The sequence below is a fragment of the Phocoena phocoena genome, chromosome 10, assembly GCF_963924675.1.
Source record: "Phocoena phocoena chromosome 10, mPhoPho1.1, whole genome shotgun sequence".
NCBI lineage: Eukaryota > Metazoa > Chordata > Mammalia > Artiodactyla > Phocoenidae > Phocoena > Phocoena phocoena.
Genome location: NC_089228.1, coordinates 79813528 through 79829266, shown reverse-complemented (window position 1 = coordinate 79829266; position 15739 = coordinate 79813528). Strand labels below are relative to the sequence as shown.

General features: G+C 38.2%; 1 protein-coding gene across 1 annotated transcript in view; it reads right to left on the bottom strand.

Annotated features, from left to right (window-relative positions):
* Nucleotides 1-15739, bottom strand: part of EFHC1 (EF-hand domain containing 1) — a 60440-nt gene that overhangs the window by 27428 nt on the left and 17273 nt on the right. Inside the window, exons 4-6 of the mRNA XM_065885323.1 lie at nt 11929-12078; nt 10586-10778; nt 1785-2005 (exon numbers count right to left, since the gene is read on the bottom strand). Coding sequence (XP_065741395.1) covers nt 1785-2005; nt 10586-10778; nt 11929-12078 — 564 coding nt within the window. The remainder of the gene's footprint in view (nt 1-1784; nt 2006-10585; nt 10779-11928; nt 12079-15739) is intronic.

Sequence of the window (15739 nt, the reverse complement as noted above, 5' to 3'; positions counted from 1 at the left end):
AAGGCAGGGGCCCAGGCTGGAGGAATTCAATCATTCCATCATTCCAGTAGTGTCTTTCAAAAAGAAAAAAGCCCACGGACATTATTTTATACACACGCTGGCAAAATAAAGATGGGCCGCAGGTGCTAACACACTATTTTATACATGGGCAACAAAGAGGTTGTTTGAGTTGTTCCTGCCCCAAATAGGTACGACAAGCACCAGTGTTTTGGTCTACGACACTGTGGCCTTAACACTTTAGATGCTTGTTGAATCTGCTGTGTAATTCTGAAAACATGCAATTGTCATTTCAAACTCTAAAATATATGGCTGAGCCACTCTGAAGGTTCAAGTTTATTAAATTATTATTTTGGTGCATTAAAGACAACATGAACTTACTCTCAGAGTGGACTTTGACAAGGTGCACAGAACTGAATTTTGGGGTTCCGCGTGATTTTAAGGAGAGCGATGTTGCAATTAAAGAACACCGTCTTCCAACATCTTCAGTGAATCAGTTTTTGTTTTGCCCCCAATCACTTTTTTTTTTTTTTTTGGTACACGGGCCTCTCACTGTTGTGGCCTCTCCCGTTGCGGAGCACAGGCTCCAGACGCACAGGCTCAGCGGCCATGGCTCATGGGCCCAGCTGCTCCGCAGCACGTGGGATCTTCCCGGACCGGGGCACGAACCCGTGTCCCCTGCACCGGCAGGTGGACTCGCAACCACTGCGCCACCAGGGAAGCCCTCCCAATCACTTTTTAAGTAAAAGGGTTTGATAAATAGGCAAGAAAAAATGAAATGCCTTAGGGGTCTGGAATTTTAAAAGATGTCTTTTTTTTAATCAAAAAGCTTTAAAATTATTAAAGTAACACAAGGCTTGCTATAAAAACTGAAATTGAGGGAACTCCCTGGTGGTCCAGTGGTTAGGACTCCACGCTTCCACTGCAGGGGACATGGGTTCAAGTCCTGGTCAGGGAACTAAGATCCCATAAGCCATGTGGCATGGCCAAAAAAAAAAGCGAAATTACAACCACACAGTATAGAAAGAAAGCTCCCTGGTCATCTCCCACTTCCCTCCCTCCCTCCCCTTCCCACGGTGAACTAACCACTGTTAATAGCCCGGGGAAACATTCCTCCGGGTCTTTTCCTCAGTAATATAAGCAGATGTTGTATACAGTAATCTACAAAAATAGTGCCATGTCATGTATTCACAATCCCTTAAAAATGTTATGGACATCTTCTCATGTTAATATGCACAGACTCCCTCTTTTTTTAACAAGTCTTATAGTCCTCTAATTATATGGATGGATATTCTGTAATTTATTCTGCCAATGTCCTTACACTTTATTATAAGTAATGCTACACTACACATCCTCACATATATCTATTTAAAATCCCCAAACCAGATTTTCTGGGTCAAGAGATACGTGATATTTTATTTTGAAAAAGTTTAAATGAGACAAACTGCCCTTCAGAAAAGTTTTTCTCATTGTTCGCCTATTAACAGTACACGAAATGCCTACTGCATCACACCAGGGCAAACACTGGATACTGTGAGTCTTTTTAAATCAAACAGATCCTAAACCTCATTATTTTCATTTCTCTTTGTTTGATTATCAATTGAGGGTCTTTCCATATGTTCATTAGCCATTTGTAGTTCTTTTGTGAACTGCTCTATTTCACATGCTTTGTCCATTTTTTTTATTGGGTATTCACATAAGAGCCTTTTTTATCCTTTTCCTTAAATTTCTATTAATGCATCAGAAGATGAACTCTCTCTCTAACCTCAGAACCAGTGTCCTGTTACCTGTTTCACAGGAGGTGGTTCCTTCTTGCTCACATCAATGCGTGGTAAATCAGAGATTCCAAATTTTTCTTTGTAATACTGCCGAGTAAATGGATCACAATCATAAATGAAGAAAGTTCTCCCAAGTATAGTGAGTGGCTTCCCAACAATGAAGTCTTTGGCAGTATACCATTCCAACACCTCCTTGTCTGAGATTTCCAGCACACACCGAGGGAAGTTCTCTAACAAAAGACAGCAGGGAGAGGAAAGAAAAGGAATGAGGATGGGAAGAAAGACTGACACACAGCAGCCAGGCATTCCTGAGAACCAGAGGGAGTGCAGGCTTCAGCTCTGACCGAGGGTCAGGGACTCCTCCACACTCCCTGCAGAACACAGGGCTGAGTATTTCCATCTGCGAACAGGACACATAAATAATAACCCAGATTGTTTCTGTAAAGTCTCTCTCCCATATTCGGCTTGAACTATCCCTAGAGGTCACCAATCTTAGTAGAATTAACACTTAGAAGGAATCATTAAAAGAGAAAAGAATAAATGTCCTTCTATAAAGACAGAGTATTGGATCTATGGTGGGGGGTCCAAGTCACTTACTTCAACCACCCACCCATTTATCCGTTCATCTAACAAATTATTAGTGACCACATATACCGTGTACCAGGTACACTGCTGAATACAGAGATTATAACAATTAACAGTATGGATAAAATTCCTGCCTTGATGGAGAAAACATTCTATTCGGGGCCACAGACTCTAAACACACAAAACATGGTTTCATTTCAATTGTGGTCACTGCTACGAGGGCAGTCTGATCTAGTCCTGTGCCAAGAGGCAGGGACAGTCAGCACAATGGTTCCAGTAATCCGTTCATCTGGGAAATCAACAGATTTTCAAACGTAGAATCAACCTTCCATTTTTGGAATAAATCTAACTTGTCACACTCTCTTATGAAAACTAGGTGTTGATTGTTTAAGACTGATTCCCTGCAACTTGGCCTCCATGGAAACCATAAGATCATCAGTCAGTTCTAGTAAGGTGCCACACTTTGTAGCTGGAACCACAAAGCTTGGCCCCAGAACTCTGATGACAGGGGGCATGAGAGGGGGATTGGTACTATCCTAACTGATAATTGCTAAGAAAATAAGGAAGGAGGCTAAGGTTCTGCTACAGCATTCAGAAAACCTAACGCTCCAGCCCTTGATTTGCCAAAAGAAAAGGGTTGGCTGCTTCCCAATCACACATCTTAAACGCCCTACAGACCAATGGTTCCTTCTCCCAGTGTCTAGTGCCCAACCCTACTAGAGCTCTCTGAGTCACCCCAGGAAGTGATGGGCAGTGGAGGACACAGCTCATGACTCTGTGGCATTATTCTCTTTTTTTGGCCACGCCATGTGGCTTGTAGGATCTCAGTTCCCTGACCAGGGAACAAAGCCACGCCCTTGACAGTGAAAACACAGAGTCCCAGCCACTGGACTGCCAGAGAATTCCCCAATAATTATTACTTTAAATGTAAGTGGACTAAATGCTCCAATCAAAAGACATGGAGGGGCTGAATGAATAAAAAAACAAGATCCATCTACATGCTGCTTACAAGGGACTCACTTCAGACCTAAGACAGACAGACTGAAAGTGAGAGGATGAGAAAGGGTATTCCATGCAAATGAAAATGAAAAGAAAGCTGGGGTACCAATATTTATATCATACCAAGTAGACTTTAAAACAAAGCCTGTAAAAAGAGACAAGAAAGGGCATTACATAATGATAAAGGGATCAATCCAAAAAGATGTAATAATTGTAAATATATATACAGCCAACATAGAAGCACCTAAGTACATAAGGCAACTATTAACAAACAAAAGGAGAAACTGACGGTAACACAATAATAGAAGGGGACTTTACCACTCCAGTTACATCAATGGACAGATCATCCAGACAGAAAATCAAAAAGGAAACACTGGCCTTAAATGACATTAGACCAGATGAACTTAATAGAAATATATAGAACATTCCATCCGAAAGCAGCAGAATACATTCTTTTCAAGTGCACATGGAACATTCTCCAGGACAGATCACATGCTAGGCCACAAAACAAGTCTCAGTAAATTTAAGAAGACTGAAATCATATGAAGCATCTTCTCTAACCACAACACCATGAAACTAGAAATCAACTACAAGGAAAAAAAAAAACTGTAGACCTTGAGATTACCTTACTAGCTAAGTCAGAAGGAGAAAGACAAATATCATATGATATCACTTATATGTGGAATCTAAAATATGACACAAATGAACCTATCTACAAAACAGAAACAGACTCACAGACAGAGAACAGACTTGTGGTTGCCAGGGGCGGGGTGTGGGAGGGATGGATTCTGAGTTTGCGGTTAGCAGATGTAAACTATGATATATAGAACGGATAAACAAAAAGTTTCTACTGTATAGCACAAGGAACAATATTCAACATCCTGTGATAAACCATAATGGAAAAGAATATAAAAAGAATGTGTGTGTGTGTGTGTGTGTGTGTGTGTGTGTATATACGTATATATACATATAACTGAACCACTTTGCTGTATAGAAATTAACACAACATTGTAAATCAACTATACTTCAATAAAATAAAGAAAAAACACTGTAAGAAACCCAAATGTGTGGAGGCTAAACAATATAGTACAAAACAACCAGTTGGTCACTGCAGAAATCAAAGAGGAAATAAAAAATACCTGGAGACAAATGAAAACGGAAACACAATGATACAAAATGCTATGGGACACAGCAAAAGCAGTTCTAAGAGGAAAGTGTATAGCAATATAAGCCTACCTCAGGAAATAAAAAATCTCAATCTAACCTTACACCTAAAGGAAGTAGAAAAAGAAGAATAAGCAGAATCCAAAGTGAGTAGAAGGAAAGAAATAATAAAGATCAGAGAGGAAATAAATGAAATAGAGACTAAAAAAAACAACAGAAAAGATCAATGAAACTAAGAGGTGTTTCTTTGAAAAGATAAACAAAATTATAAAACTTTAGCCAGATTCATCAACTAAAAAATGAGAAAGGATCCAAATAAATAAAATCAAAAATGAAAGAGAAGTTACAACTGACACCATAGGAATACAAAGAATCATAAGAGATTAGTATGAACAATTACACGTCAGCAAAATGGACGACCTAGAATAAATGGATAAATTCCTAAAAACACACCATCTCCTAAGACTGAATCAGGAAGATATAGAAAATATGAATAGACTGATTATTAGTAATGACATTGAATCAGTAATCAAATAACCCCAAGAAACAAAAGTCTAGGACCAGAGGGCTTCACAGGTGAATTCTATTAAACATTTAAAGAAGAGTTAATACCTAACCTTCTAAAGTATTCCAAATAATTGAAGGAGGAGAAATGCTTCTGAACTCACTCCATGAGGCCAGCATCACCTTGATACCAAAACCAGACAAAGGCACCACAAGAAAAGAAAATTGTAGGCCAATATCACTGATGAACATAGATTCAAAAACCCTCAAAAAACATTAGCAAACAGGATACAGCACTATGTTAAAAGCATAATACAATACGATCAAGTAGGATTTATCCCAGGGGTGCAAGGATGGTTCAAAACCCACAAATCAATCAATGTGATTAACAAATTGCAGAATAAAAATCATATGATCATCTCAATAGGTGCAAAAAAAGCTTTTGGTGAAATTCAGCATCCATGTATGATAAAAGCTCTCAACAAAGTGGGCAGAGAGGGAACTTTCCTCAACTTAATAAAGGCCATACATGACAAGCCCACAGCTAACTTCACACTCAACAGTAAAAAACTTAAAGCATTTTGTCGAAGACTAGAAACAAGAGAAGGAAGACCACTCACTCCAATTTTATTCACCATAGTATTGGAAGTCCTAGCCATAGCAATCAGACAAGAAAAAGAAATAAAAGGAATCCAAGTTGGAAAGGAAAAAGTAAAACTGCTACCGTTTGCAGATGATATGGTACTATATATATAAAATCCTAAAGGTGCCACAATAAAACTTAGAACTAATAAATGAATTCAGTAAAGCCATAAGATACAAAATATACAGAAATCTGTTGCAATTCTATATGCTAACAAAGAACTAACAGAAAGAGAAAACAAATCCATTTACAACTGCATCAAAAAGAATAAAATACCTAGAAATAAATCTAACCAAGGAGGTAAAATACTTTTACTCAGAAAACTGTTAAGACTCTGACGAGAGAAACTGAAGACAACACAAACAAATGGAAAGATACACTGTGCTCATGGATTGGAAGAATTAATATTGTTAAAATAAACATATTACCTAGTCTGCAGATTCAATGCAGTCCCTATCAAAATACCAATGGCATTTTCCACAGAACTAGAACAAATAATTCTAAAATTTGTATGGAAACACATAAGGCTCTGAATAGCCAAAACAATCTTGAGAAAGAAAAACAAAACTGGAGGTACCATGCTCACTAATTTCAAACTATACTACAATCCTGCAATAATCAAGAGTATGGTACTGGCACATAGATCAATGGAACAGAACAAAGAGCCCAGAAATAAACCCACACTTATATGATCAATTACTCTATGACAAATCAGGCAAGCATACACAATGGGGAAAAGACAGACTCTTCAATAAGTGGTGTGGAGAAAACTGGACAGCCACACGTTAAAAGAATCAAACTGGACTACTTACTCACACCATATACAAAAATTAACTCAAAATAGAATTAAAATTTACATGTAAGAATTGAAACCATAAAACTCCTATTAGAATACATAAGCAGTACATTCTTTGACATCAGTCTTAGAAACATTTTTTTTTGGATATGTCTCCTCAGGCAAGGGATACAAAAGCAAAAATAAACCAATGGGACTACAACAAACTAAAAAGCTTTTGCACAATGAAGGAAACAAGGAATCAAACAAAAAGGCAACCTACTGAATGGGAGAAGCTATTTGCAAATAATAAATCTGATAAGGGGTTTAATATCCAAAATATAGAAAGAACTCATACAACTTGACATCAAACAAAAAACCCGCCTGATTAAAAAAATGGTCTGAGGACCTGAATAGACATTTTTCCAAGGAAGACATACAGATGGCCAACAGGCATATGAAAAGATGCTCAACATCACTAATCACCAGAGAAACACAAATCAAACCCACAATGAGATACCACATCACACCTCTCAGAATGGCTATTATCAAGACGACAACAAATAACAAATGTTGGCGAGGATGTGGAGGAAAGGGAACCCTTGTGCACTGTTGGTGGGAATGTAAAATCAGTGCAGCTACTATGGAAAACAGTATGGAGATTCCTCAAAAAATTAAAAACAGAACTATCATGAGATCCACCAATTCCACTTCTGGGTATTTTTCTGGGGAAAAAAAAAAACACTAATTCAAAAAGATTTATGCACCCCTCTGTTCACTACAGCATTATTTACAATAGCCAAGATATGGAAGCAACCTAAATGTCCATGGATAGATGAATGGATAATAAGAAAGTGCTGTATACACACATACACACACACACACACACACACACACACAATATTACTCAACGATAAAAAAGAATGAAATCTTGCTATTTTTGACAACATGGATCTAAAGGGTATTATGCTAAGTGAAATAAGTCAGACAGAGAAAGACAAATACTGCATTTCACTTGTATGTGGAATCTAAAAAAGTAAAACAAAAGAATAAACATAACAAAACAGAAACAGACTCATAGATACAGAGAACTAACTGGTGGTTCTCAGAGGGGAGTGGGGTAAGATGATGAGTGTAATTGATGAGGGAAACTAAGAGGTACAAACTTTAGTTGTAAAATAAATAAGTCATGGGGGTGTAATGTACAGCATAGGGAATATAGTCAATGATACTGTAGGGACTTCCCTGGTGGCGCAGTGGTTAAGATGCCATGCTCCAAATGCAGGGGGCCCGGGTTTGATCTCTGGTCAGGGAACTAGATCCCACATGCACACCACAACCAAGGAGCCGGCAAGCCGCAACTAAAGAGCCCACATGCCACAACTAAGCAGCCAGTGAGCGGCAACTAAGGAGTCTGCGATCCACAAATAAGAAGCCCGCCAGCCACCACTAAGGAGCACACGTGCCACAACTAAGACCCGGCCGCAACCAAATAAATAAATAAATATTAAAAAAAAAAAAAGCCTGGCTACGCATTAGAGTTGTCAGGGGAACACTGAAAATAACAATAATGATACTGTAAAAACTTTGTGTGGTGACAGATGATAACTAAATTATCCTGGTGATCATTTTGTAATGTATAAAAGTATCAGATCACTGTGTTGTACACCTGAAACTAATATAGTATTGTAAGTTAATTTTATTTCAATAAAAATAAATAATCCATAAAAATACCCAAACATTTTTCAAAATTTGTTGCTTTTTAATCCTATCACTGCTCCAATATCATTACTGTAATATACTCTAATTTTACTTTGATATGTTTTAAGCCCCTCAAATTTAACATTGTTCCTTTAGTTTGTATAGTCAATGTTTATTTAGATTTACCTACATTTTACCATTTTCTTTATCACTTCTTATATCTCAGATCTTACTTCTGGAATCATTTCCTTTCTATACATTAGATTTTTCCTAGTAAGGGTCCATTGTTTAGGTCCACACCCAGCTCTCCCGCAAAGCCTTTAGTCTTTCTAGCTCACACCTCTTCTTCTGAGCTTTGTCTACATGACATAACTAGTTAGCAATCAGATAATCTGGAGCACTTGTGTTACTGTTTAAGAGCTTTGAGTATTTATATTACTTGTCTCCCCAGCCGCTAGAAGTGACTGAAGGACAGGGATTCTAGGTCTAGGAGTTACATTTTCATCTTATCCTCCATAGCACAGCACTTAGCACATGACATAGTTCCCATAGCAGATATTTAACCCTTGTTTAACTGAATTCAATAAAAATTATCCATTGGATTAATGCCTCTGGGAGTCAGTCAGACACTTTAACACCATGGTTCCAGTTAAAGGAATTATGTAGCTGATGGAAGCTTAGCCTTTTCTGTCTGCAAGACTAACAATAACTTTCACAAAAAGATATGTGTTCTACCTTTTCAAATGACCCTGCATAGGTCACCAGGCTGCCTTTCCATCTACCCCTGCTGAAGATTGTTAACATTTGGGAAGTTATAGATGAGGATGATTACATATTGAAAAGTCTAAACATAGGCCACAATGATAAGGCACATTGATAAGGCAGAAAACAAACATGGAACCTGAGAGTTCAAGAGATTTACTGACACTTTTTTCATGCCACCCTGAATACATCCCCATTCTTCTTAATCATAACTCTGACGTTTGTTAGCTCCAGATGGCAGGCACTGCAGGCTCATTTAAGCATTCTGGAAGGCCAAAATTAGTATATTAGTCCCAGTGTCACAGAATTGTAAGAGGGTTCTATGGGAGCTAAGTAGAAGAAACACAGCAGGCAGCAGCCGGACTAAGTTGAACTAGGGCATGGATCTAGTTATCGCTATTTGAGAATGTAAACTGTGTTAGCAATTATTCTCATTTCTCAAAAAAAGAGGTGCTTAATGTTAAGTCTCTTAATTTAAAAATGACAATTTTTACTCCCTTTTATCCTTTTCCCCAATCTCATTCTCCTCTGCCTCACATGCAACCATGCTAATGAGCAGCTTTCTGATTATCTGAATATTTACACTGTTTTGTGTGCATTTTACTTCATGTAAATGGTATTGTGTTATACATCTCCTTTTAACTTTTTTTCTACACAGCACTATGCATTTAAGATGCATCCATTTGCTTTCTTGTACATTTTGCTTCTATTACATATTTATCAGGATATACCTTCACCACATTCTGATTATCCACTCTCCCGGTAATGGAAATCTCCACCTCCTTGCCCCCAAATAACTGCATTTTTAAAAAACACTGTGCAGACCAAGCAATACACGTGAGTAGGCTGGATTTAGCTTTCAGACAGCCAATTTGTTTATAACCTCTAAGACAAATCTCTTGCTCAATACCTGGAATTTCTTATCTCTTAGTTCCAAAAAATAGAGTTAAAAAACAAAACAAAAAAAACCCCAAAGTATTTATTACAGAGTTCTGTCAGCCATCCAAACATTGGTCATTACATGTGACCAAGATGACACTTTTGTAAGAGAAAATTCTTAAACTATTAAGTCAATAACTAAAGCAAGTCTACTTATTCCAGAGAACTAGTGACAGACAGCCTGTCTCAGCTGCATTTTGTTTGCATTCTCACACTCCCATTGATAAGGTTATTTTATATCAGCAAAGAAAGACCAAGGGTTGATACAATGGGGATCCACCATTATGAACCACAGACATGCCTTTTCCCATCTGAAGTTATCCCACATAGAAACTTCCTGATTAGGAAGTGGTTGAGGTGAGAAGCAAAGTCTGAAAAGCACATAAGGAAATGGTAAGCTGTATCTCTGAATGAAAACAAGCTTGTTTTAGAAATGCACTAAAAATCTGACATGAAATTGCTTCAGCTCAGAAGCCTTGCTCTTCCACACTTTAAATAAATCTTCCACTGCTGTTTTGGTTTTGTTCCCTTGATCTTGGTATCAGTCATCTCTGCCAGACCATTTCAGATACAAGCTTGGATCGAGGGGCCAGTAAAGGAGGGAAGTTATGGGAAAGCCACTTTTTGAGTACCTAAAGCACACAGCAAGCACCTCCCAAGTGAATGACAACACTGATTAACTCCTTTGAGATCCAGGAAAGGTCCCAATTAACAGAGGATAAACTGAATCACACATACTTGCATTCTCCACCAAAACCTTGGGCATGCGCTGGCGGCTCATGAGGAGTGGGAAGGGATCTCGTCCATCATTCCGTTCGTGGACCTCTCGAATTTCCACTGTATCATCCATAAGATAGTAATGAATAATGTAGGTCCGACATTCACCAAACATGCTGTCTGTATCATCCCAGATCGCATAGAATCGAAGAACCTTTGAGGAACCCAAAGCAGTGACTTAAGTAAAAATTCTACAGGTGGAGAGTTTAACTTAGCTATTTTGGCATTTCTGTATCAGACAATGATGAAAAGATTAACCAGAAAGACTATGACATAATCTCAGATGGTTAAAAACAAAGTATTCACCAAAGATACAAAAACATCTGAAATCATGCCAGATGTCAACAGCTGGAAAGTATTAAATAATAGTCTTATAAGCTTGTGCTGAGAAAGAATGATTCATTTTGATCCAAAATATTAGTCAGTGAAAGAGAAGCTGAATTAAAACAGCAGTGGGCCCTTTGTTCAGTGCTTTATGCATATTAATAAAGGTACATGTAAATGGTTTGTATATAATTAGTATGGAAAGAATTTTCATTTATTAATGAGTCTTTTTTTAGCTCTTTCAACTGTTCTTTCTAGTAACAGTATCAACAATACAATCTTTAAATACAAAATAATGACAGACATATGACTGATATAAAGAATGTTCTTAAAAGACCTTGCTAGTGCTAGGTAAAATTTTCTGAACTAAAAGGAATTAGATGTCTGAGAGAAAAAAGCAGCAAAGAAACACTGAGGGTGATCTGTTTTCTCTTTCCCTTTAATACAGTAAAGGAGAAGACTCAAATAACACCAGTCCACAAGGGGAAGATAGGAAGGTTGGAACAAAGCTGGAAAATACCCAGAACATTCTGTACTCACACATCAATATAAAATTGAACAAGGAAGCATCTGCAATGGGAATGCTGTGAAATTACTAGTTTAACACTAGAAACCTACATATATGCAATAGCTTTGAAATATCCCAATAATTCATTTAAGGTTTCCCAAAGGATTCTTTGACATTAATTCATATTTGAGAAAAGAAGTAGGTGGTTAGAAGTAAAAAGCAGGGAGCAGACATTGCTCAGCAATTGCTTTAAGATTTAAAAGTTTGGTGGAGCTCACAAGACTTAACTCCACAATCATCTTTGAACCTGATATGAAATTTAGGCATTCCTGTACCTCTAACCCCAGAAAGATAGCACTGTATCTGACCAGTTAAATTACAGATGTAATGTTTCAAAATACACATCTACCAAAATAACTTGCTAATAAGCAGTGCTGCATTTGGAAACAAGTAAACCTACCGGGTCACTTACTTGTTTGTCAAAGGTGAGAAACTGCTTGAGTTGATCAAAGTCTGTTGGGGTCACATACTTACGAAGAGGCTGTTTCCGGAGTTCAGTGTAAGGATCAAGAGCCATCTTCTCTGGTGGATTTAGTTCAATTCCTTGACTTTCCAAAAATACCTACATAATTCAAAATTAATAATGATTATCTTTCTTGAAGCTTCTCAAAGTAAATATTAAGTGATGCTGTAAAAATAAGTATAATAAGAATTTCTAAGCTACTGCCCACCTTAACCATTAGTTTGCAGCTTGAACATGTCTTAGCAGTACTAAGCCTTTGATTGACCCAGTTCTATAATGCAGATAATAACTGATAATTACCTTAAGTATAAATGGAAGACATGATGGTAAGGTAACTGGCTTCAAATATGAATTCAGATCAATTAGATTTAAGTAGGTGCCCAGGAACAGAGGGAGTACTAGGATTGCTTACATACGTACATCACAGTTTGAACAATACGTAATTCATATCAGGTTTGGGGGCAAGCTACACAATGGCAAAGTTAAGCTGAAATCAAATCCCCAGCTTTCCATCTCATTTAAAACAAATATATGATTAAGTACTTCCCGCAAAAAAAGAAAAGAAAGCATACCCACTAATTATTTTAGACCAAAAAATATTTCAGCCAAATAGGAAAGATGAATCAAGTGCTCAAATCTCACTAAAAAAGTTAAAGAAAGCATCTGAACTTGATGTGATCACTGAATTTTATTTTGCTAATTATGAGTAAATAAAATATTTTAAGTCACTATATATTTTAATACAACTTGACAATTCTTCTTAAAAGCACAATAAACTATCTTTTTTGTTGACCAGAAAAGAACAATTTCCTGGGATCTGTTTACATTGTGGAACTGGAAATTAATCTGAAATCTGGGTTTCTTTTGGGAATTGTGTGGTTTGCTTTTGGACAATTCAACAGAAAATATACAGAACTGAGGGCCAAAATACATGGGTTCTAGTATCAGCTCTGCTAACTAGCTTATAATCTTAGTATTTAAAGTTTTATTAGGCAGTCTCCAATATCTTTCTTATTTAAAAAAAATTATTTATTATTATTAGTTTTTGGCTGTGTTGGGTCTTCATTGCTGCATATGGGCTTTCTCTAGTTGTGACGAGCAGGGGTTACTCTTCATTGTGGTGCGCGGGCTTCAGTAGTTGCGGCAGGGGCAGGCGGGCTCAGTAGTTGTGGCTCACGGGCTCTAGAGCACAGGCTCAGTAGCTGGGGCACACAGGCTTAGATGCTCCGTAGCATGTGGGACCTTCCCGGACCAGGGCTCGAACCTGTGTCCCCTGCGTTGGCAGGCAGATTCCTAACCACTGTGCCACCAGGGAAGTCCCCCCTATATCCTTCAATATTAAAATATTATGATCTCAACATCTACTAAAAGTACTGAATTGCAGATGACAATAAAATTCTCCCCTCCCTTGAGATGGTCTACTAGTGTAGCAGGATTATTGACTGAGAAATTTAATGGGTGTTTTACTCCTTTTTGTTGCTTACAACTGATAACCAGGCCCTTTATTAACCTTACTTTAGGGATTTCGGGAGGAATGTAGAAGCTTCCTGAAGTTGACTGTTCTTCCTGTCTCTTAGAAAAAGCCTAAACTCCTTGAATTGATTATTCTAAGGTGTCCCAGGAGGAGGGGAGAGAAGGGAATGTCTTTGAGGGCAAGAAGACAGAAAGGGGGAGATTTCCCCAGACTGGAAAACACACACAGGTTGGTAGGCCTTAGAAGAGCAAGACTCCCCAGGTCTCTGCAGGGACGCTTGGAGAACAGGTGCAGCCAGTCAGCACAGATGCTCAGAGTCCAGTCTCTTACTCAGCACCAAGCTTCAGGGAGGTGCCCTTGGTCACTGGACAACCTAGGGACCCTGCGTAGATAACCCCTTTGGGTCTGCAAGTGCTGCTGCTTACTTGCTATCCTTAGGGCTTAGAATCTTTGGCAAAGCTGAGGGCGAACAGAAACACCAGGCCAGTTTGACTGGGGCTCAATTAGGTCTTAAGTTACTTTTAAAAAACAAAATAACATTTCTTGTGCACCTGTATCTGTGGAGTAGGATTCACATCTGTGACACCAGCAGTAATACTTTAGTGAAAATAATAAATTCTAGCTGAGTTCTGGAGCTCTATTTTTTAACATGTTCAGTTCATTCTGTCTATAGGACCATTTATGTGGAGCCATGAGGAGTGGGTGAGAAGGGATGGTGATGATGATATGTGTGAATGGAGGTAGTTCCTTGTCCAAATCACACTATAAAGCCAGTCTCCTCCTTATCCACTCATAGGTCCAGCTGTAGTGAAAACCATCAAATTAGATAAGATGTGAACAAATCTCAAACTGTTATAGAAGCCAACTTGTAACCTAACATCAATTATTGAAAACATAATTCAATCTAATCATCAGTGCCTGAAATACTCAGCTCTTGTCTATCATTAGTAATTAAAATACAGCTGATCCCCATTATTCACAAATTTCTGTATTTACAAATTTGTCCTCTTGCTAAAACTTATTTGTAATCAACCCTTGTGGCGCTTTTGTGGTCCTTTGCAGCTGTGCACAGAGCAGTGAAAATTCTGAGTTGCCAGCTGAGGCTGAACAACGTGAAGTTCTGCCTTCTTGTTTTCAGCTTTCCTGGTGAAAACGTGTCCTTTTCATGGTCTATTTGGAGCCACTTTTTCTCACTTAAGTGCTTTCTGTTGGTGATTTTGCTGTCTGAAGTAGCCCCCAAAGAGCAGTGCTGTTTTCTGTTCTCAGTACAAGAAGACTGTGATATGTACTCAGTGCCACTGAACTGTACATCTAAAAATGGTTAAAGTGCTAAATTTCAGGTTATGTATATTTTACCACAGAAAAGAAGGCAGCTGTGATGTATCTTAAGGAAAAAATACAAGTGTCAGCTAAGCTTCATTCAGGCATGACTTACAGTGCTTTGGCCATGACCTCAATGTTAATGAATCAACAATATATTTTAAATATGGCGTCTGTAAACAGAAAGAACACACAGAACAAGGTAACATTTTGACCAGAAGCTTGTAGAAACCTAACTCTGTATTTCTCTTAGGAGCAATGGTTCAGTATTTGCTAACTCAGTGTTTGTGGCGACTGCACTGAATGTAACTACCACTAATAATGAGAACTGACTGTAACTGGCTTAGATCAATGGCTCAGTGATCAACTTGCAAATGTTCAAACTGTCTGTAAAGACACAATTGTAAAAACAATTGTAAAACCTTAAATTTATACATTTCATAATTTTTCACTGTCAGCACAATTCTGGAACTGCCTAAGATAAAAAGAACTTCAAAACCTAAAAAATGAGAGATCAGAACACATTTGAAGGGGACAGTATCTCAGAGATGGTCTGGCACCTCCACCTTCTACACGGTTTTCTCGGCAGCTCTGGGGAGACAAGCCAAGGATGCCATGGCTCCTTTCCTCACTGCCCTGAGGTCCTGTCCCTGCATCATCTCATCAGTGAGGCCTTCCCTGCCCAGCCTTTACATATCGTGCCCCCTCCAACTCCCATCTCCTTTACTCTCTTTAGTTCCTTCCATAGCTCTTAGCAGCATCTGACATATTATACATTTGTTTGCTTATTATTTGTCTCCTCCAACCAGAATGTAATAACCTCCACAAGGGCAAATACTTATACCTGGCACCTAGAACAGTGCCTGGCACACAGCAGACACTCAGTAACCATTTGCTAAATAAATTACTAAATGAAAAAAATAAATGAGTGAACTCACAGGAGCTCAGTGCATGGTAAAAATTAAT